This window comes from Microcaecilia unicolor, chromosome 7, assembly GCF_901765095.1.
Source record: "Microcaecilia unicolor chromosome 7, aMicUni1.1, whole genome shotgun sequence".
Taxonomy (NCBI): Eukaryota; Metazoa; Chordata; class Amphibia; order Gymnophiona; family Siphonopidae; genus Microcaecilia; species Microcaecilia unicolor.
The window spans coordinates 274,627,117-274,651,032 of record NC_044037.1 but is presented as its reverse complement, the minus strand read 5'-3'; the positions used below and the strand labels follow the sequence as shown (position 1 = coordinate 274,651,032).

Here is a 23,916-nt window from a genome sequence, read left to right as displayed (position 1 = left end):
ATAATAATAGACCGTGAGCTATCCCTCGACAAACAGGTAGCAAATGCCACAAAAAAGATATTCCACACCATGTGGAAACTCAAACGAATAAAAAGCTACTTTGCATGGGACATCTTCTGCACTCTAGTACAGTCCAAGGTCCTTGCCCATGCAGACTGTTGCAACACACTCTATGCAGGCTGCAAGGAACAAACCCTCAAAAAAAAAAAAAAAATTACAGACAGCACAAAACACAGTGGCAGAACTCATTTACAGCAAAATCTGGTTTGAAAGTGTGAACCCACTACTTCAAAAACTACATTGGCTACTCTTCAAAACATGAATATCATTCAAGATCTGCACACTGGCTTACGAAATAATATTCGGCCTTTCATCGTCAATCATGACTGACCTAATAAACCTCCCACTGCGCAATACCACCTCCAGCGTGAGATCTTATCTTACCTTCCACTTCCCCAAATGTCAAGGACTGAAATTCAATACCCATACACAACTGCACCAAAATTTGGAACACCTTACCTAAAGTCCTAAAATCCATGAACAACTACATACAATTCAGAAAACACTTTTACAGAAGAGCCTTCCCCCATGAACCCTCCTAGCCCACGCAACTTTTTCAACAGCACTTTATAATTACAGGCTCCTTAAACAAACATGCCCCACCGCTACACAACGATCCTACACCACTAACCACCCACAAATCACGTGACAATACACTATCCTTTCAATCATGCAACATGATCTTCCCCAGGCAACCTACAAATCTACTCCTCAACCGCACTATGGGGCTCATTTTCAAAGCGCTTAAACTTACAAAGTTCCATAGGCTACTATAGTACTTTGTAACTCTAAGTGCTTTGAAAATACGCCTTTATGTAACCCAGCTTACCCAATATCCTGTTACCCACTAGAACCTTACTAGGCAACCTGTTCTACTCTAATTAACCTGTTATTCAATCTTGAATCCTATTATGTAACCTGTTGTACTTAAACCAACCTGTAAGCCACATTCAACCTACCCAAGTGGGATAATGTGGGGTACAAATGCAATAAATAAATAAAATAGAATTATCAAGGTAGAAGGTAACAAGAAAATAGCATGAAGAAATATATACAATTCCAGTGGAGATCCATAGGTTTAATTGAACACAAAAACACCTAATGTTGCCACATTTCGTCAAAACTGACTGATCAGAGGTCTAATGTAATGAAAACATTGTCGTCAGACAGAACATAAAGATTAATATCAAATATGTAATTGCATGTAACTATTTTTACATATTGTATACTAAATTGATCGAATACATAAATATGTTAAAATGCATAAATATATTTTAAATACTATCAAACATATAAACGGCGAGTGACCGTACTCACTCGCAAATGCACAGTAGAGACCTTCTCTGCCCCGCCCCCACGTCAATACGTGATGACGGGGGGCGGAACACAGAGGGTCTGTACTGCGCATTGCTGAGGGAGGGACACCGCCGTCTAAAGCTCCCCCCACCTGAGTCGCCGCCGCCACCCACCTTCTACCCGGTCGGGCCCTCGCTCCACTATTGAAGCAGCGAGGGTCCGGGAACGCAGCACTGAGCTCTGCTGAGCTGCCGACATCACCCTTCCTTCTTCTTCTCTGCCTCTGTCCCGCCCTCGACGACGTTACGTCACACGAGGGCGGGACAGGCAGAGAAGAAGAACGAAGGCCGACGTCGGCAGCTCAGCAGAGCTCAGTGCTGCGTTCCTGGACCCTCGCTGTTTCAATAGCGGAGCGAGGGCCCGGCCGGGTGGAAGGTGGGTGGTGACGGCTCGGTGGGGGGGGGGGGGGGGGGCGCGAACTCGGAGGGGGAGGGGCAGCAGCGAACTCGGCGGTGGGGGCGGGCCTTTCAACCCCCCCCCCCTTTCTATAATAGCCCGTTTTTACAGGCTCAAAGTCTAGTATAGATATATTAAAAGCAATACAGACATCTGGGGATCAACAAAACAACAGTGTGTAAATGAATAAACTATCACATACCAGTTGGTGTTCAAACACACAACTTAAGATATTGAAAAGCATCTGTGTACCCAAATGTTAAGAAAACATCTAATGGGCACAGTAGCATAGCATAATATATAAACATGTCTTACAGTAAACAAATGTAATGAATGTGTGTGTACATGGTCATTGGATTTAACTAAATACAATCTAATAGTGAATATGAAGAATTTATAAGCACAAAATGTACTAAATAACAAACTAAAAATGATCAAGAAATATCTTGTTAAAACATACAGGGCCCTGTTTACTAAGCTGCGCTAGAGGCGCGCTAGCATTTTTAGTGTGCGCTAAATTCTAGAGACACCCATAGGAATATTAGGGTGTCTCTAATGTTTAGCAAGTGCTAAGTTTTAGGGCGCGCTAAAAACGCTAGTGCACCTTAGTAAACAGGGCCCATAGTAAAACAGCTTATGCATTGACGTAAAACAGTGAGCCGCTTTATTCTAAATATAAAGTGTATACTCAAGTAGTCCCACCATATCTCTCTATATAAAAAGCAACACCAACGTTCTATGAAGCCTCCAGCTGGAAGTGTGAAGGGGGCGAGATATCCGGTTTCCCTATGAGTGTCTGCCCCGCCCTCTCTGTAACACAGTCAGTGAAGGAAAACAGCAGAGCACGAAATCAAATCGTTGGCTCTGTAACAGTGAAGGACTCAGAGGGGGGAGGGGAGAGAGGCCAGAGGGCAGGGACACACACACTCCCACATGCACACAGAAGAAAACATTGCTAGCCCCCCCGTTTCATTTGCATCAGAAACGGGGCTTTTTTACTAGTCATAAGATAAATATCTATGTTGCTTTCCCATATAAAGAGATGTGACCGGTAGTTATGCTCAAGCTGTTTTTGTGCCTATAGCGTAAAAACTTATTCCAATAAATTGCCCAAACCAATGAGAATTACTATGTAAAACATAGTTAGATTACTTCCCTTCCTTTCAGTCTACCTTAAAAATAGCATGTAATTTAGAAGCGGGTCTCTTAAAAATAAGCCCAAATCGTCATTTTATATATGGAGCACATGCTTCTGCCACTGTGTCTATTCAATTCAAATTAGGTCTTGTATATCGCTAAAATTCCCTTTCTAGGATTCAGTGCAGTTTACATCAATTAAATTACATGACTTAGAACAATGCAAGGTATATCAAGCCTATTAACTGTAAGAGGAAATAGAGAAATAAGAGAACAGTCCTGTGAATCGTACAGTAATGGTTAAACACATGATAGTCTTTGGGAATAAAAAGGTTTTTAACTTCTTCCTAAAGCCGAAGTAGTTGCTGTCAGTCCTAATATCAGTGGGGAGAGAGTTCCAAAGAGAAATCCCTGATACTGGGAAAAGTGAGTTAAAAATCTCATGAAATTTAGTTCACTTGTATGACAGAAAGATTAGGAACAATTGTTCTGTTAGTTTGTTGGATCAGGCCAGACATATTGATGATATGTTAATCAGCAGACTGGATGTGATGCCATAAAGAATGTGAAAAACCGTACAAGCGACTTTAAACTTGATTATTTCAGCTATGGGGCGCCAATGCAGATTAACCAGATACAGTGATACCTCGGTTTTCATTGATAATCCGTCCAAAAACAATCAACGAAAACTGAAACCGACGAAAACTGAGGCAGTTATTTCCATATGAATCAATGTAAATCCAATTAATTCGTTCTAGACACTCCAAAATACATAACAAAAACACATTTTATAGAGAATAAATATAGTCCCATGATGGAGCTAAAGGGAGAAGGGTTAACTTATTAGCAAGGGAAACACTTAACAGGGACAATGAGATTTGAGCACATGTGATTTTATCTTACGTGCGTTGCATTACATGCGTGGGGTGATGCTCACACAACGAGAAACAACACCACAATGATCAGGAGAACTCGTGGGTCGCCCTTTGTTTTCACAAGATTAGCAGCGAGGTCACGTGGGCACGCCGACAAAATCCGAGACAAATTTTTTGCTGAAAAAAATCGACGAAAACCGAGGTATTACTGTATAATGTTACACTGTTGTATCTATTTAATTTGAAAATCAATCTTGCTACAATATTCTGTATCATCTGCAGTTTCTTTAAGTATTGAGACTTAATGCCAAAAAATAGGATGTTGCAGTAATCAAGATGTGACAATATGAGCATTTGGACCAGTAATGTGAATGCTTTCTAGTCAAAAAAATGGCCGAACTAGATGAAGCTGTCTCATTTTAAACAGTGTTTTCTTCCATAGTTGATTGATGTGGGAGGAAAGACAAAAGATTGCAAATTAACACTGTCAACTGCTGAGCAAGATGTAAACAGGAAAAACAAACATAGTTTGAAATGTCTACATGCGAATGCCAGAACTCTAAGAAATTAGATGGGAGAGTTAAAATATATTGCACTAAATGAAAAATTAGATATAATAAGCATCTCTGAGACCTAATGGAAAGAGGATAACCAATGAGACAGTGTCATACCACGTTACAAATTATATCGTAGTGATAGGGTGGATTAAATTGGTGGAGGGGTAGAATTGTATGTTAAGAAGGGCCTTGAATCAAATAGATTGAAAATTCTGCAGGAAACAGAACACAACTTGGAATCCATATAGATTGAAATTCCATGTGTAAAGGGGAAAAGGATAGTGATAGGAGTGTACTTACTACCATCCACATGGCCAGGATGAACAGATGGATGCAGAAATGTTATCAGAAATTAGGGAAGCTAACAAGCTGGGGAACACAATAATAATGGGTGATTTCAATTACCCCGATATTGACTGGGTAAATGTAATATCAGGGCATGCTAGGGAGGTAAAATTCCTTGAAGAAATCAGGAACTGCTTTATAGAGCAGCTGGTACAGGAGCCGAAAAGAGGAGGAAAAATTCTAGACCTAGTCCTTAGTGGAGCGCATGATCTGGTGCAGGAGGTAATTGTGCTGGGGCCACTTGATAACTATGATCATAATATGATCAGATTTTGGTATCAGCTTTGGAGTAAGTACACACAGAAAATTCAATACATTAGCATTTAACTTTCAAACAGGAGACTATGATAAAATGAAAAGAACAGTGAAAAAAAACGTAGAAGCAGCTGCAAAGGTCAAAAATTGGCATCAGGCGTGGATGCAGTTCAAAAATACCATCCTGGAAGCCCAGGCCAAATATATTCCATGTATTAAAAAAGGAGGAAGGAAGACCAAACAACAGCAGGCATGGTTAAAACGTGAGGTGATGGAAGCTATTGGAGCTGAAAGAAAATCCTTCAGAAAATGGAAGAAGGATCTGACTTAAAATAATAAGAAACAGCATAAGGAATGGAAAGTCAAATGCAAGATGCTGATAAGGAAGGCAAAGAGGGACTTTGAAAAAAAGATTGCATTGGAGGCAAAAACATATAGTAAAAACTATAAAACAACAAGCCGGTAAAAGAATCTGTTGAACTTCTAGATGACTCTGGTAAAAGGGGCACAGGGAAGACAAAGCCATAGCGGAGAGATTAAATGAATTCTTTGCTTCGCTCTTGACTGAGGAAGGTTTAGACCAATACAAGTGCCAGAAATGGTATTCAAAGCTGAAGAGCCAGAAAAACTGAATGAAATCTCTGTTAACTTGGAAGATGTAGTGGGGCAATTTGACAAATTGAAGAGTAGCAAATCGCTTTGACCAGATGGTATTCATCCCAGAGTACTGATAGAACTGACAAATGAACTTGCAGAAATATTGTTAGAAATATGTAATTTATCTTTAACATCAAGCATAATGCCGTAAGATTGGAGGGTGACCAATGTAACGCCGATTTTTAAAAAAGGTTCCAGAGGTGATCGGGCAAAATGGTAGAGACTATTATAATGAACAAAATTATACAGCATATTAAAAAGCATGGATTAATGAGACAAAGCCAACATGGATTTAGTGAAGGGAAAATCTTGCCTTAACAATCTATTACATTTCTTTGAAGTAGTGAACAAACGTGGATAAAGGTGAGCCGGTTGATATTGTGTATCTGGATTTTCAGAAGGCGTTTGACAAAGTACCTCATGAAAGACGCCAGTGGAAATTGGAGAGTCATGGGATAGGAGGTAGTGTTCTATTGTGGATTAAAAACTGGTTAAAAGATAGAAAACAAAGAGTAGGGTTAAATGGTTAGTATTCTCAATGGAGAAGGGTACTACTACTACTACTACTACTATTTAGCATTTCTATAGCGCTACAAGGCGTACGCAGCGCTGCACAAACATAGAAAAAAGACAGTCCCTGCTCAAAGAGCTTACAATCTAATAGACACAAAATAAAGTAAGCAAATCAAACCAATTAATGTGTACAGGAAGGAGGAGAGGAGGGTAGGTGGAGGCGAGTGGTTACAAGTGGTTACGAGTCAAAAGCAATGTTAAAGAGGTGGGCTTTCAGTCTAGATTTAAAGGTGGCCAAGGATGGGGCAAGACGTAGGGGCTCAGGAAGTTTATTCCAGGCATAGGGTGCAGCGAGACAGAAGGCGCGAAGTCTGGAGTTGGCAGTAGTGGAGAAGGGAACAGATAAGAAGGATTTATCCATGGAGCGGAGTGCACGGGAAGGAGTGAAGGGAAGGACGAGCGTGGAGAGATACTGGGGAGCAGCAGAGTGAGTACATTTATAGGTTAGTAGAAGAAGTTTGAACAGGATGTGAAAACGGATGGGGAGCCAGTGAAGCGACTTGAGGAGAGGGGTAGTATGAGTAAAGCGACCCTTGCGGAAGACGAGACGGGCAGCAGAGTTTTGAACTGATTGGAGAGGGGAGAGGTGACTAAGTGGGAGGCCAGCAAGAAGCAGATTGCAGTAGTCTAAACGAGAGCTGACAAGGGTGTGGATGAGGGTTTTGGTAGAGTGCTCGGAAAGAAAGGGGCGGATTTTACGGATGTTGTAAAGAAAGAAAACAGGTCTTGGCGATCTGCTGGATATGAGCAGAGAAGGAGAGAGAAGAGTCAAAGATGACCCCAAGGTTTCGAGCTGAGGAGACAGGGAGAATGAGAGAGCCATCAACAGAAATAGAAAACGGAGGGGAGCTTGAAAATGAGCTAAGAGCTTGCTCATAGCCCATGCTACCTTGCAAGGAGTATGTGGCGAAGGGGGTAGCTAGTGGGGTTCCCCAGGGGTCTGTGCTGGGACCGCTGCTTTTTAAGATATTTAATTTTTTAAATCATTTATTTATAATTTTTCATTTTACAAGGGTCACTTGCAAACAGTAATACAGAGATGATTGCACATTAATACAATATAAGAAGAAAACAATCCCAACTAGATATATGGATTATATACAATCATTCTCTTTCTTAGACCACAAAGTGAAGAAAAATAGGGAGAGTGAAATAAGACAAGGAGATCAATTAAACAGTAAACAGAAAAAAAGAAAACATGGTATTAACCTGATTATCCCCAGATATTACTCATCTAATACATTATTCCACATTGATCATCTGGTTGGCTTCCTCAAGACCAAATACGGCGTATAGTCAATTCATTTCATTGAGAACATACTTATTGTCCAGGTTTTAGTTAGAAATAATACATCTGATTACATTCACTCTCTTTTAAAAACCAGAAATTATTTAACGATACATATACTCAAGTCTCTAATTCAAATCCCACTGATTAAAGCAATCCCAGTTTTCACAGGCTTCACTCCTTTCGAAGTAATAATTAAGGAAATATTTCTGAGGAAAACTTTAGGAGTCATACCTGGAACTCTGGGAAAAACAATAATCTCGACATTAATCATCCACAAAAACATCCACCTTATTATTCAAAGTTTCTGGTCCAATATTAAGATATTTATAAATGATCTAGGGATAGGAGTAACTACAGAGGTAATTAAATTTGCTGACAACACAAAGTTATTCAAAGTTGTTAAATTGCAAGAGGATTATGAAAAATTACAAGAGAACCTTACGAGATTGGGAGACTGGACATCCAAATGGCAGATGGCATTTAATGTGAGCAAGTGCAAAGTGATGCATGTGGGGAAAAAGGAACCTGAATTATAGCTGCATAATGCAAGGTTCCACATTAGGAGTCACAGACCAGGAAATGGATCTAGGTGTCTTCGTTGATGATACGTTGAAACCCTCAGCTCAGTGTGCTGTGGCAGCTAAGAAAGCAAATAGAATGTGTCGTACTTGTGAGTTCTTATGCCAAGTAGAGAGCTAGCCGGGTGTGAAGGACATGTGCCCGGATTCCACTTGGCGGCCGAGCAACCCCGAGGTTCACCTGCGGTGTCCGCCATTTCCCGGAGGTTGAGCCCCCAGGTGCGGGCGGCCAGCAGGACTTGTGCTGATGGATGAGAAGAGGGGTGCTGAGGAGCCAGCCGAAGGTGAGCAGCAGAAAAGGTCCGAGTACCAGCAGAGTCCAGAGGTAGGCAGCAGACTGGAAGGCACTCCGGGTGTGGGCAGAGGCCAGGAGGCAGCAGGTCAGGGAGTAATCCGAGTGCAAGCAAAAGTCAGAAGGCAGGCAGCAGATCAGAGAGTAATCCAGGTGCAGGCAGAAGGCAGGCAACAGGTCAGAGAGTAATCCGGGTGCAGGCTGAAGTCAGAAGGCAGGCAGCAGGTCAGAGAGTAATCCGGGTGCAGGCAGAAGTCAGAAAGCAGGCAGCAAGTCAGATGGTAATCCAGGTGCAGGCAGAATATTCAGGCAGGCAGCAGACAAGAGAGTAACCAGGTCCAAGCAGGGTCTTAACAGGCAGGCAGCAAACAGAAGAGTAATCCAGCTACAAGCAGGGTCTTTACAGGCAGGCAGCAAACAGAAGAGTACGCTGAAGAGAAGTGCTTACCCAAGTAGAAGCCGAAACAATGAGGCAGAGGGAAAGCGTCCCAGAAATAGTTCAGGCTTTCTGATGTAGACAGGAACTAGCTGAAGAAGAGAGCTTCCATAGGTCAGGTAAGCAGAGAGAAAGTCACACAGGTGTGTGGTAGCAAGGCAATTAAAGAGCCTGGAAGCCAGGCAGAGAGAGCAGATCCAGGTGCATGAGAGCAAGGCAATCAAGGAGCCTGCAGCCAGAGAAGAAGTACACAAACATGGCTCAGGACTGAGCCAGTCAAGTGTGTGTGTTGCCAGGACCGTGCGCAGCCCGAGGACGCCGTTAGCGTTGAGGTAGGGGACATGACAAGAATGTTATGTATTATTAGGAAAGAAATGGAAAATAAAAATGAGAACATTGTAATGCCTTGCATCACTCCATGGTGCATCCGCACCTCAAATCTTCTGTGTAATTGTGTTCACTGCATCTCAAAAAAAGATATAGTGGAATTAGAAAAGGTTCAGAGAAGAGCGATGAAATGATACAGGGGATGGGACGACTTCCCTATGAGGAAAGGCTAAAGCAGCTAGGGCTCAGCTTGGAAAAAAGAATTCTGAGGGGAGACGTGATAGAGGTGTATAAATTAATGCATAGAGTGGAACAGGTAGACATGAATCACTTGTTTACTCTTTTAAAAAATACCAGTACTAGGGGGCACGCAATGAAGCTGCAAGGTAGTAAATTTAAAACAAATCAAAGAAAGTTTTTTTTCACTCAACATGTAATTAAACGTGGGAATTCGTTCCCAGAGAGTGTAGCAAAAGCAGTTAGCTTAGCAGGGTTTAAGAGGGGTTTGGATAGCTTCCTAATAGAAAAGTCCATAGACCATTATTAAAATGGACTTGGGGAAAATCCACTGCTTATTTCTAGGATAAGCAGCATTACATATATTGTACTGTTTTGGGATCTTGCCAAGTACTTGTAAACAGGATTGGCCACTGTTAGAAACAGGACACTGTTTACAACTTATATGCAGGTACTTATTTTGTACCTGGGACAATGGAGGGTTAAGTGACTTGCCCAGAGTCACAAGAAGCTGCACTGGGAATTGAACCCATTTCCCCAGGATCACGGTCCGCTGCACAAACCACTACGCTACTCCTCCACTCCTGGAGGAGACCTACAGGGACATTGTAGAGAAGTCCCACTTCCAGTTTGGCAGTCCCTGTGCTGCCTCGAGAGGAGAGAGGTCTCCTAGAAGGAGGAGCAGCACCCTGGTGAAATAGGAAGTACTCCTGTAGCCATGACCTGCCCACCAGGAGATGCATTATCCTCTCGCACTGGGGGGTCCTTATAGAAGCCTATTTTATGAAGACACATTGGCACCTTTGTTACCATTATAAAATAGGTGCTATTTTGACATTTTACATAGGTGCTGTGTATTCCAGTGGATACAAGAAGAGCTCTAAACCAAGCAGTATCAGTTCTTATTTTTTCTTTTAATTCTTTTAAGAATTTTTAAGAATTAAAAGAAAAAATAAGAACTGATACTGCTTGGTTTAGAGCTCTTCTTGTATCCACTGGAATACACAGCGTGTGTGAAGCTGTGCTCTTGAGTTTCAAACTGATAATAATATAAGAGCTTGGGTGTATTAGTAGTCATTTTACATAGGTGCCCTGTTACCCCCATAGAAGGACATTTTTCAAAGCAATTTCCTCAAGTAAAACAAAAAAAGTGTCTACCTTCACAAATTATCTGAATGAATATTTCTTATTCTCAGTGCAGCTAAAAGTCTACAAGGTTGTTCCACATATATATATATATATATATATATATATATATATATATATATATATATATATATATATATATATATATATATATATATATATATATATATGTCAGGAGAGGAAATACTACGTGGGTTGCATACTTTTCAAGCAAAATTGTGCTCACTCATAAAGCAGGTTCCAGTGATTTTAAACACTCTGTACCTATGGCATTTGTCACAGATGAAGTACATGCTTTGAATGTTGATGCAAAGCCTATGAGTAAGAAACATGCTCCAGTTTTGACAGTTTGAATATTTCCTTCATTATATAGTTTAAGACCGTGTGTGTGTCTGGCTTTGTGTTCATTGCCACAAATTACAATGCATTGATTTTTTCTTCCCCTTTCTGAGAAAAGTTTGTTTTATTTTCAGATTATGGATTACAGTGAAAAGTTGGACAAGGAACTTGCATCCTTAGAAACCGTGGAGTCTCAAGCTGATGCCAAGTATGCTATTTCTCTTTCATGTGATTCCATTAATTCACTGTTTCGAGAGTGTGGGTGTACAACTACCAGTATTTTATATGTACTGAGCCTCTGTCTGCTGAGAATTCTGTGCAATTTAGGCTTGTTAGATGTTGCTGAATAGCATCAGATATCATGTACACTTATTCTTCGTTGACCTCATATACCTCTTATTTTAAGTCGACAAGCAGGATTGATTCAGACACACAAGTCATCTGGTGCTCTCCCACAGTTCCAAACCTAGTGTAAAGTTATGACCATGTGCAGTCCTTATATACAGTGATCTTTTTGGCTCAGTTTTTTTTGTGTTTTTTTTTTCTGCGTTGAACAGACATGAAACAAAGCTTTCAAGTAAAAAATTTTCTCAGTAGTTTGCTTCTACACTGTTTTTTGTTTATTTAAATTAAAAAGAAAACTGTCCCTGAGGTCAGGATTTAGTTCCTACCTGAAATGCAATAGAAAGATCTAGAATTTTGATACCCATTTCATATCTCTCTTATGCATGGTTCTAAACAAGATCAAGAGCACCAACATGAGCACAGAGAGGCCATTGGAATCACCTTTGAGAACACTTAAAGGCCAAGAAAAAGGTACTTCTTAGAAAATTGCAGAAGACGAACTCTTCGCAAGAAACGGGCTACAGATGTATAGTGCATACCAGTCAAGAATCTTCCATAGAAAAGCTATCAAACTCTGTGTGCAGTAACTTTCAGTCCAGTCACCAAAAGGGGACCACTAGGCAATAAGAGTGGACCAAGTATCGCCTGATGTTTCAGGCTTACAGCACATCTGCTTACGGAGTGCTTCAAAAGCTTGAGGAAAAATTGCTTTTATTAACTCTGGCCAAAGTACTGACGAAGTATATATACATACCAGCAAGGATACTCCTACTGCTAAGAGGAAGTGCATAAACTCTTTTTCAACTGTGCAATACCAGTAACAGTGTTAGCACCTCTTGTGTGGAGCCTTCCTGACAGAGAGAAATGTTCAGTGCAGTGGCCTATCCTTGCACAGTCCTTGGTGCAACAGCCCACACCACTTATGCCAGTAAACCTTCATTGTTGACCTCTCTAGTTTCCAGAGCATTTCTATTCTGGGGTTTGGTTTTGTTTTTGTATTTTTTTTTTTTCAAAAGGTGTTTACTGATTTTGTAATGGGTCATTTCAAAAACCTGTCTGACATTCCTACACCACCATGGGCTAAAAAACCCTCTCATATGTCTGGTCTTAGCCAGTCCAGACACTTGTTCAGATCCCATTGAATCTCTGATATCCATTTCAGACTCTGAACATAAGACTGCGCATTTGATTCCTCCCTCCTCGCTGGACTCACTCCCGCCTTATGTAAAGGGCTTCCTAGATCCCTTTGATATCCAACCACCCTCTCCAGATAATGAAGAAAACAGTTCTATAGGAAGTCTAGATGAGTTTTAATGTGGATAAGTGCAAAGTGATCCACACTGGGAAGAATAATCCAAATCATAGTTATCTGATACTAGGTTCCACCCTAGGAGTCGGCACCCAAGAAAAAGATCTGTCATCGTCGACAGTACGCTGAAATCTTCTTCCGGTGTGTGACATCGGCTAAAAGAGCAAACAGAATGCTAGGAATTATTAGGAAAGGGATAGGTATTATTATTATTATTATTTATTGCACTTGTATCCCACATTTTCGCACCTATTTGCAGGCTCAATGTGGCTTACAAAGATCTGTTATGGCATCACCATTACAAGGTAAAAGATACAATTGGTGTTAAAAGAGATCAAGGATGACAGATAGGAACTAAGCAAACAGTTATAGAAAGACGTCATTCAGAGTCAGGGTGGAGTGGTGAAGTGTTATAGTTAAGTTACGGGTTCTCATAGTAGGCCTTGTTGAAGAGAGAGGTTTTCAGAGATTTGCGAAAGTTAGTTATTTCGTTGGTTGTTTTCAATTTTGTTGGTAGTGCATTCCACAGCTGTGTGCTCAGGTAGGTGAAACTGGTCGCGTGTGTTAGTTTGTATTTTAATCCTTTGCAGCTAGGGAAGTGTAGATTAAGAAATGTGCGGGCTGATCTTTTAGCATTTCTAGGAGGTAGGTCGATGAGGTCTAGCATGTAGGTCAGGGCGTCTCCGTAAATGATTTTATGAACTATCGTGCATATCTTGAACGTGATTCGTTCTTTGAGTGGGAGCCAGTGAAGTTTCTTTCTTAGGGGTTTTGCACTTTCATATTTTGTTTTTCCAAATATGAGTCTGGCTGCGGTTTTTTGGGCTGTTTGAAGTTTCTTGATAGTCTGTTCTTTGCAGCCAGCGTAGAGTGCGTTTCAATAGTCCAGGTGGCTTAGTACCATTGATTGTACCAGGTTGTGAAAGATGGATCTTGGGAAGAAAGGTTTTACTCTTTTTAGTTTCCACATGGAGTGAAACATTTTCTTGGTTGTATTCTTCACGTGGTTTTCAAGTGTGAGATTTCGATCAATGGTGACTCCGAGAATTTTCAGTGTATTTGAGACAGGAAGGGAAACATTTGATATGGTTATGGTGGTGAATGTACTTGTATTATGTCATGAGGTGAGTATGAGACATTGAGGTAACAAGACAAAAGAATATTATAATGCCTCTGTCGCTCCACGGTGCAACCACACCTTGAATATTGTATGCAATTCTGGTGCTGTATTTTAAAGATATAGCAGAATTAGAAAAGGTTCAAAGAAGGGTGACCAAAATGATCAAGGGGATGGAATTCCTCTCGTATGAGGAAAGGCTTAATAGGTTAGGGCTCTTCAACTTGAAAAAGAAGGGAGATATGGTTGAGGTCTACAAAATACTGAGTGGTGTAGAACAGGTAAACATAAATCGATTTTTTTTTACTCTTTCAAAAAGTACAAAGACTAGGGGACACGCAAGGAAGTTATATAGTACTACTTTTAAAACGAACAAGAGGAAATATTTTTTTAACTCAATGAATAGTTAATCTCTGGAACTCGTTGCGAGATGTGGTATCCACAGTTAGTATATCTGGCTTTAAAAAAGGTTTGGACAAGTTCCCGGAGGAAAAGTCCATAGTCTACTGTTGAGATAGACATGGGGAAAGCCACTGCTTGTCCCTGGGATCAGTAGCATGAATCTTGCTACTGTTTGGGATTCTGCCATGCGCTTGTAACTTGATTTGGCCACTGTTAGAAGCAGGATACTGGGCTAAATGGACTATTGGTCTGATCCAGTATGGCTGTTCTTATGTTATGTTATTATGACCCTTTATGACCACCATTGAGAAATGCCATATCATATGCAAAATTTGTCAATAAGATGGCTAAAGAAATTCCCTCTCCACTTCTGCAGGAAACAGGACCAAGATCTGTCATTTTTGGCCTTCTAAAATATGTAGAGCTTTTTAAAATTTATTTAAATATCTTAATTTATTTTGGTGACTATTACTGTACGTGTTTATGGCCATTCAAGGACTAGCAGATCTGTATGTGGCAGAATCTTCTTACTGTTCAACCATTTACAAGAGATTTGACGTAGAAATTTAACTTCTAACCATCTCTAGGAATTAATAATGTCCATTTGTTGCACTTCCATAAGCCATAAGGAAATCAAAGAAATGCAGGGATTTTTCTAGCACTTTTCCAGGAAAGGATTCCCATATGTTAGACCCAGAGACCTGTGCTCTGCTTTGTTGCTGTCCATTAGCTCTACATGGTTAAGTACATGCAAACCATTTTTTTGAAAAGTGCAGGTCTTTTATCTGCTCTTTCTGTGCAAGCTCAAACCCAGCTAGCTACTTACCTTGCAGAGTCTAATGAGCGGTACTTACTGTATTAGAACAGCTTATGATGCCTTTGAAACTCAGCCAGAGTTTCCACTTCTGCAATTGCAGCCAGAAGCCTAGCATGGCTGCGAACTTATGGGATGCATGAAGATGTTTACTCCAAGTCCTTTACTGGAGACTCCCTCATTGGAGAAAACTGACATGGGCAAACCTCTTTTTAAACTCTGAGGATGGGCACTGGTGTAACGAGCAAAGGTGTCGCGGGCCACAGGTTTGCAAAATAATGTAGTATGCATCATATTTCCATATTTATATATTCTAACATCCAGAAATTCAATGACGTGCTTGTCAAATGTCATTGTGAATTGCAAAGCCAAAGTCAACAAGTCATCTAAAAAAGTTGCCAGATTCTAATTTTTGAAACCCAGACCTATGAATATTATGTATATTTTTCTTCAAAATGCTAACACAGTAGCACATTCTAGTAAATCTGGCCCTTAGAAAAAAGCTTGCTGTATCTGAATGTATAAAAAGTGTTGACTAAATCCATGAGAAAACAAAATAAGTAGATCATTAGGTAAGTGGCACCACCAGCTATGATCTGTATGTGTGTGTGTTCATTTGGAGATGTGTTAGCAGGGCACAGAGATTCCAGCACTGGAATTAAGAAACTTCAAAGAAATAAACTCAAACGCACAGTAACACAGTAAATGACGGCAGACAAGGACCTGTACTGTCCATTCGGTCTTTCCAACAAAGGTGAAACTGCACCTGCCACTTTATGCAGATTGTAGTCGTTCATGCTTAAACACTGGTTGGCAATTTGGGAATAAATTAGTAATAATTTTAATTTTAACAAGTTTCCCCATTTCCTGGTGTTGTCAACCATGACACTTTTTCAATCACTGTCCAGCAGCCCAGCTTACGCCAGTATTAAAAGTTTTCCTGTTCCATTGAGCACCTCTTGTTAGCCATAAATTAGAAGGTGAAACTGTCCTCTTAAGATAAGTACTCAGCATTTGTCAATATAGTGGCAGCATTGCATTACACTGTGTTAATACAGCATTATTTTAATGTCTGCGTTGACCCTTAGTACTTGTTCTTTACTCATTGCCTTCTTCAAGGGTGGGGATGGTTTTCCTTTTGGTAAGTTCAAAAGGATAAGTGTTTCTCACTTTTATCACCCAATTTAGCACCCTGCAGAACCTGAGATCCCTGGTTACCATGAATGAAAATCTAAAATCCCAGGAGCAAGAATTCAGAGCACATTGTAGGGTGAGTAATGATTGATATTTATTTATTTGCTGCATTTGTATCCCACATTTTCCCACAGATTTGCAGGCTCAATGTGGCTTACATTTGCCGTAATGGCGGTTGCCATTTCCGAGTAACTGAGTACAAAAGGCATTACATTCAAACACGCGTGGGATAAACATAAAGGAATCCTGTTCAGAAGGAATGGATCCTAAGGAGCTTAGCCGAGATTGGGTGGCAGAGCCGGTGGAGGGAGGCGGGGATAGTGCTGGGCAGACTTATACAGTCTGTGCCAGAGCCGGTGGTTGGAAGGCGGGGATAGTGCTGGGCAGACTTACACGGTCTGTGCCCTGAAGAGGCCAGGTACAAATCAAAGTAGGGTATACACAAAAAGTAACACATATGAGTTTATCTTGTTGGGCAGACTGGATGGACCGTGCAGGTCTTTTTCTGCTGTCATCTACTATGTTACTATGTATACGTACATGGTAAAGAGGATTGCAAAATAATACAAAAGAAGAGTACAGCCAGCATTTCATTACGTTGCATACATACATGGTTGTTGATATGAGTCAGAAATGAAACTAAAACTATTAGCCTTTTTCCTTTAATAATCCTGCTCTCTAGAATCAGATTATTTGGCACTTTTACTGAAAAGAACAGGATATCAATGAGATACAAAAATCCGCTGCTGCTTAGCTATTACTGATGCAAAGCATTTCAAGGAGTGTGTGAGTGATATGCTGTATTGCCATTCTTATCATTCCCTCGGTTTTAGAATGAGTGGTGGCGGCTAGTTGCCAGTGAATTCAGCTGATATATTTCTGTAATAGTATAAACCTGAATATATAGCATATAATGGCAAATGTATATTTTTATATGCATACAGCAAAATATGGTTTAATCATGCTTAGTCATAGTGAAACATTTATAGCTTGAATAAGCTGTTTAAAAAATGTATGTGGTTTTTTTCCCTCTGGTTGTAGTGTTCGTTATGATGCCAGAATGCATTAGAGAATGAAATTCTCCCATTTATCCTTGCAGTGGGGTTCAGAATAGGGCATGTTGAGGCAGACTCTCTTTCAGACTTGTTTTGGAGGGACCATGTTAAGGAACAAGACATTTTCTATTGACAAGCAGGATTGAGTCAGGCATACAAGTGGATGAAATCATAGATGACACCAGGGTGGAACTGCTCTCCCAGTGCTCAGAACTTAATGGAAAGTTCTAAGTAATGCATGTCCCTTCCCCGCAGACTACAGTCCCCTCAGCTCTTCTGTTTTGTTTCTTCTACTGTACAAAACAAGACGTGTGACAAAGCTCTTCCAATAAAATCCTTTTGTTTTTTTATTCATGTTATTTATATATATTTAGAAACTAAACAAAACAGCTCTAAGTAGCTCTATAGAGTGACCACATTAATGTCCATATAATAATTAAATTTAAATAAAGAGGCCTCAATAGCCCAGGGTACCAACACAGTGGACACACCCGAAATGGCTTTTATCACGGGCCAACAATTCTCTGAAAAAACCTACAGAGTGAAATACATAAGACAATCTGTAGTAAAAAAAACAGAGAAATTGTATTCAAAAAAATGTTTATATATTCATATATTGGACCAAATTGATAATATAGTCAACAATATAGAGACATGAAAATGACAACTGTAAAATGGAAGGGAGAAAATAAAAAACAAGACGAGAAGAGCCAGTAACAAAGAGTCACTTCGATAACAGTTGGAGTACTTAGCTTCAAATCCCAAGAAAAAATATCGGGAGGCGCCTCCACATACGAAGAAGACAATCTTATCCGTCTTTAAATCACATAGCTTTTCTCGTTCTCTATGTGATTTAAAGCTGGTACCCTGGGCTATTGAGGCCTCTTTATTTAAATTTAATTATTATATGGACATTAATGTGGTCACTCTATAGAGCTACTTAGAGCTGTTTTGTTTAGTTTCTATTATTATTGCTCTAAGCAGATTTTTTTGAATTTTTTGACATTTATATATATTTATCATTCCTTTGGGTGCTGCAAGATTTTTTTTTCACTGAAATGTTGACTTTTTGATTGTGCTCTGTCTGTGAGGGAAACTTCCACTTAGAGGACCTACACTTGTTTTGTTTTGGCTGTCTGGAACCTAATCATGACTTGGAAAACTGCATGTTCGTATGGTCTTGTTGATAACCCATCGAAATAACAGGCTTGAGCATATCTGCTGTCATCGAAATCATCTATACTGGCTTTCTGGCTATGGTTTTGATGTACCAGACAACTTGAGCCATGGGGAGATTGTCTCAATTTGTCAGTAATCTCGAAATGCCTCCTCAGCTGAGTACCTCCCATCTGTGCCAGAGGCCCATTAGGTTCAGAGGTAGAAGAGCAATCCATGGAGTCGTCATCTTGCTCTAATTATTTGGATGTTCTCGGCTCATTCAAAGTTTCACTGCTCAAACTTGCATTGAGCCTAGACCAGGAGTTCTTAACCCTGCCTTCAGGACACATAGCTAGTTAGGTTTTCAGGATAACCACAATAAATATGCATGAGAAAAATTTGCATAGACTGGAGGTAATACATGCAAATTTATCTCATATCTATTCATTGTGGATATCGTGAATACCTGGCTAGGTGTGTCCTGAGGACTGGGTTGGAAAAACTATGGTCTAGGCATATGGCTCCCTCTTCTCAATCAGCTTCTTCACACTCTTAGCACAGTGACCTTGCACATGGTCACCAGAGCCTTCCATCTCATCAGCATCAGTCCAGGATTGTGCATCAGTGGCCCACTTCACAGAGGTCCAGCCCCATACCGAGTCTCTGCAGTCTTCTGCTGCAAAGCAGTTAGATAAAATCATTCATTCCTTTTTTTTGTACAGCATCAACATTTTCAACAACAGAATTGTTATATTTAGATGCTGCTCGCTTAGGTCTTTTTGCAAAACATACTGGATCGCTGTGAGAAGGATTCCTCAAAAGTAGAGCCTCCTTTCCAATTGTGAAATGAATGAGGACTGTCATACCAGGGTACAAATTATATCGTAGTGATAGGATAGATCAAATTGGTGGAGGGGTAGCACTATATAAGGAGGGCCTTGAATCAAATAGACTAAAAATTCTGCGGCACAGAAAACATATCTTGTAATCCCTATGGATTGAAATTCCATGTGTAAAGGGGAAAAGGATAGTGATGGGAATGTACTACCGTCCACCTGGCCAGGATGAACAGACAAATGCAGAAACGTTATCAGAAATTAGGGAGGCTAAGAAACTAGGGAAAACAATAATAATGGGTGATTTCAATTACCCCGATAGTGACTGCAGAAACGTAACATCAGGGCATACGAAATCAAGGATTGTTTTATAGAGCAGCTGGTACATGAGCCAACTAAAGAAGGAAAAATTCTAGACCTAGTCCTTAGTGGAACGCATGATGTGAAGCCAGGAGGTTATGGTGCTGAGGCCGCATGATAACTGTGATCATAATTTGATCAGATTTGATATCTGCTCTGGAGTAAGTACACACAGGAAATCTAATATGTTAGTATTTAACTTTCAAAAAGGAGTCTATAATGAGAACGGTAAAAAAAAACAAAAACTTAGAGCAGCAGCTTCAAAAGTCAAAAATTTACATCAGGAGTGGATGCTGTTTAAAAATACTATCCTAGAAGCCCAGGCCAGTTATATTCCATGTATTAAAAAAAGGAGGAAGGAAGGTCAAACAACAGCCGGCATGGTTAAAAAGCGAGGTGAAGGAAGCTATTAGAGCTAAAAGAAAATCCTTCAGAAAATGGAAAAAGAATCCGACTGAAAATAATAAGAAACAGAATAAGGCATGGCAAGTCAAATACAAAGTGCTGATAAGGAAGACTAAGAGAGACTGAAAAAAGTTTCATTGGAGCCAAAAACACACAGTAAAAACTTTATTAGGTATATTAGAAGCAAGATGCCAGCAAAAGAATCAGGTTGAATCGCTAAATGACCGAGGGGTAAAAGGGGCACTCAGAGAAGGCAATGCCCGGTGAGCCTGACGTCATTGCCAGGCAAAATGATAGAGACTATTATGAAGAACAAAATTACAGATTATATTCATAAGTATGGATTAATGAGAAAAGGCCAGTGTGATGCAAGGTTCCACATTAGGAGTCACCGTGGCCATTCCAGGTCACAATTACCTGTCCAGATCCCAAAACAGCACCATACATTTTAAGCTGCTTATCCTAGAAATAGGGGTGCAAGAGTACACCAATGTACATAAGTGCTGTGTGCATAGTTATAAGAATGGCTATGGTTAAGATTTCAAGATGTTAGAAGCAGATTTATGCATTATTTAAATATCGAACTTATTAGGAGGTGGGATGAGTCTATGATTAATAAAAGAACACGAGCAAGTGATTCACCTTAGAGTGAAATGAAAACAGCCGTGTCAGTTATATCAGACTCTACCTCACAGAAAATTATATACAGCTAACTCGTTGAACACACTCTGTTAGCAGTTTTGCAATATCCTAGAAATAAGTAGTGGATTTTCCCCAAGTCTTTTAGGAAGCTATCCAAGCCTTTTTAAAAAAACCTCGCTAAGGTACTTGCGTTTACTACATTCTCTGGCAGCGAATTCCAGAGTTTAATTACACGTTGAGTGAAGAAATATTTTCTCCGATTCATTTTAAATTTACTACTTTGTAGCTTCATTGCGTGTTCCCTAGTCCTAGAATTTTTGGAAAGAGTAAACAAGAGATTCACGCCTACCCATTCCATTCCACTCATTATTTTATAGACTTCTATCATATCTCCTCTCAGCCATGACTCACTTGATTACTCTTTCAAAAATACTAGGACTAGGGGGCACGCAATGCAACTACAAAGTAGTAAATTTAAAACAAATCAGAGATATTTCTTCACTCAATGTGAAATTAAACTCTGGAATTTGTTACCAGAGAATATGGTAAAAGCAGTTAGCTTAACGGGGTTTTAAAAAAAAAGGTTTGGATAACTTCCTAAAAGAAAAGTCCATAAGCCATTATTAAGATGGACTTGGGGAAAACTCACTGCTTATTTCTAGGATAAGCAGCATAAAATGTATTGTACTGTTTTGAGATCTTGCCAGGTACTTGTAACCTGGATTGTCCACTATTGGAAACAGGATTCTGGGCTTGGTTGACCTTCGGGTCTGTCCCTGTATGTTCTCTTATTCTTATGACTATTTGAAGAGCTGTAGGGCAACTTGTTTTCTTTTTTTCTTTTGGCGTCCTGGTTCATAATTTTGTATATTACACCTATTCATTTCAGGCTGTTAATTTCTTAATGGTTATTTGATTGTACTGTTCCTTACTGCTATCCATAGTTGATATGTTCTTAACTTGATATAAGAACTTTTCTTGCTAGTTTATAAGTACTTTTAGTTCAAATTGCACCTTCTGTCCTTTCATGGCTGCTGCTAAGTTCCGTTATGCTGTTTGGTCACTTTAGATTCTGTTTTGTCTATTGAAATATTAATGTCTATTGGGCAAACCAATTGTGTGAACTGAATAAATCTTGCAGCTATGCTCGGCTGCTTCTCTTGTCTTATCTTTGTTTCGTTCCCAGTGGATTGTTGTGTTTACAATCACACTCCCGATTGAATATCACAACAAAAATGGGAGAAATAAAATATGTAAAGGAAAAAAAAAAGATGTATTGCATACTACTTCACCTTTGAATATTGCACAATTCACTTCCTCATTATTCATTCATTTATATCTGTGCATTTTTCATGCAAACATCTTTTTATGGAGTATTCGCCTAGGGCACCATGTCTTCAACCATACTTTTCACTTGTAGTTGGTGTTTAAAAAAAAAAAAAGTGAAAAAGAACTTGATTGTATGACAAGAGAATAGGTTATCCATCAGTGGGAACGAACATTTTTCTCATCTTTGTGTCTCCAGAGTTTCCATCATCAACAGGTTTTCTTTCCCAGCTGTATATTTCTATCAAAATCATCTTCTGCTTGATTGTATTTGATTATATCCTCCAATACTGAACTTACTGGTTCTTGATTTTAAACTCATTTCTTACCCAAAGTTTCTGTGGAAACTTCACTGATCTTCCTGGTTCTCATGTTTGTATTCCCTTTATTGTGTTCTTTCTAAAGTATTCCCTAAGCATTTTTTACATCCCCAGTTTTAGCATTCATTTCTGCCCTGGTTGCAGATGGCTCAGCTTGGCAGATCATCATAACTATTGCAGGAGGTAGTCCACCTTCTATTTCAGGCCAAAGCCATTGCACATGTTCTGCCACAGGAGAGAAGTCAAGGTTTCTGCTTAAGATATCTTTCTAGTTCCAAAAAAGACAGGTGGCTTGCCCCTTACTGTCACGAAATGCCTACCACCCGCCTGGGTTATCCCTGTGGTCACCTGGAGGGTCTGTCCCCAGCACTGCTCAGGCCTGCCTGCACCTGTACACATGCTCTACACTAGCACCCACTTTCCTCTGATTGAGTATCCCACTCTCAAGTTGTTCCACGGTGATTTCTAGGACACTGGGACCACACTCCCAAGTACTCACAGACCCAAACCACAAACCACCAGGATTTTTAGTCAGTCCAAGACATCAGAACTAATAAACTGATGGGTTTATTATCATAGAAATAGAACAGTGGATGATATAAAACAGGTGGAAAACCCCAGGATCTGGGGTTCTTAGCTCATTATAAACCATAAAGCTGTATGTCTCTGTTGATCACCCCACCCCTCACCTATCCACACCCATCCTGTTAGAATATCAATGATATGCTTTGATGTCCCCATGCATACTTCCTACCCACCCCCATCCTCCCACCCTGTCAGACTGTCATAGTAATGCTTGAATGTTTTCACTTATATACACTGTCAGCTAGCACATTTGCTTATTTCCGATCTGACAAAGAAGGGCAACCTTCGAAAGCTAATCAAGAAATGTATTAAGTTATGTCCAATAAAAAAGGTATCATCTTATTTTCTTTTCCATGTTTTATTTTGTTTGATTTCTATTGATAATCTATTAAGACTGAAACTTGGCTGCTGTTTTATTGATATAAATAAGGGAAATATCTGTGTAAATAAATAATTTCAGATATAAAAAAAAGTGAATTAGTTTTCATGGTGATTTATATTACTATTGTAGGAAGAAATGGCACGCCTCCAGCAAAATATTGAAAGTTTGAAGACTGACGCTGATGAGCAAGGAGAAAAAAAGGTGAAAGACAAAATGTTCTGTATTGCATACATGCTGTACAATCCAAATGATTATAAATCAGCTCTGTTTTAAAGTAGAATTGGTGTGACATTAGAGTAACAGAATTCTGCATTTGACTTTGAAAGCCTCCAGCAACCCATGCTGCCTCTAGGAGGGAGATCTTTGGTTTGATAGTGCAGTTGATTGATGTTTTCTAAATTAAAATAGGCACATAGCCAAGAATAAAATGTATTTTAAGAAATAGCATGGACGTTTGAAACATGTGTAGAATAGAAAGAGGTATGAAATTAGTTTAAGTTCCTTGCCTTTGAGAATAATTGTACAGTCCTGTCTAATATTAAAATGATAAAATTGGAAATGTTCCATTTTGAAATCAGTGGAAAGGAAGCACCTTTGCAACAGAAGAGGATTATTTCATTTTACTTGATTTAGATTTATTAAAACATAAAGGTTTCTGGAGCTTTGTGTTCTCTGTGTAGAAAACTTCATAGGAAACAAACATGTTGGCCACATGGCCTGTATCATATAAGCTGGAGAATTTTCTGAATAGCTTTCAAAACTGTTCCTGAGTATGTGCAAGAAGGAATCTATATAACATCAAACGATCT

The 23,916-nt window shown here is 39.7% G+C and overlaps 1 protein-coding gene across 3 annotated transcripts in view; it reads left to right on the top strand.

Annotated features, from left to right (window-relative positions):
* The window catches only part of CCDC93 (coiled-coil domain containing 93), a 225,763-nt gene that overhangs the window by 127,134 nt on the left and 74,713 nt on the right, over positions 1–23,916 (top strand). For all 3 annotated transcript variants that reach the window (XM_030209955.1, XM_030209954.1, XM_030209953.1), the window contains 3 exons: positions 10,992–11,065; positions 16,033–16,114; positions 23,237–23,308. In XM_030209955.1, the coding sequence (XP_030065815.1) occupies positions 10,992–11,065; positions 16,033–16,114; positions 23,237–23,308 (228 nt within the window). The remainder of the gene's footprint in view (positions 1–10,991; positions 11,066–16,032; positions 16,115–23,236; positions 23,309–23,916) is intronic.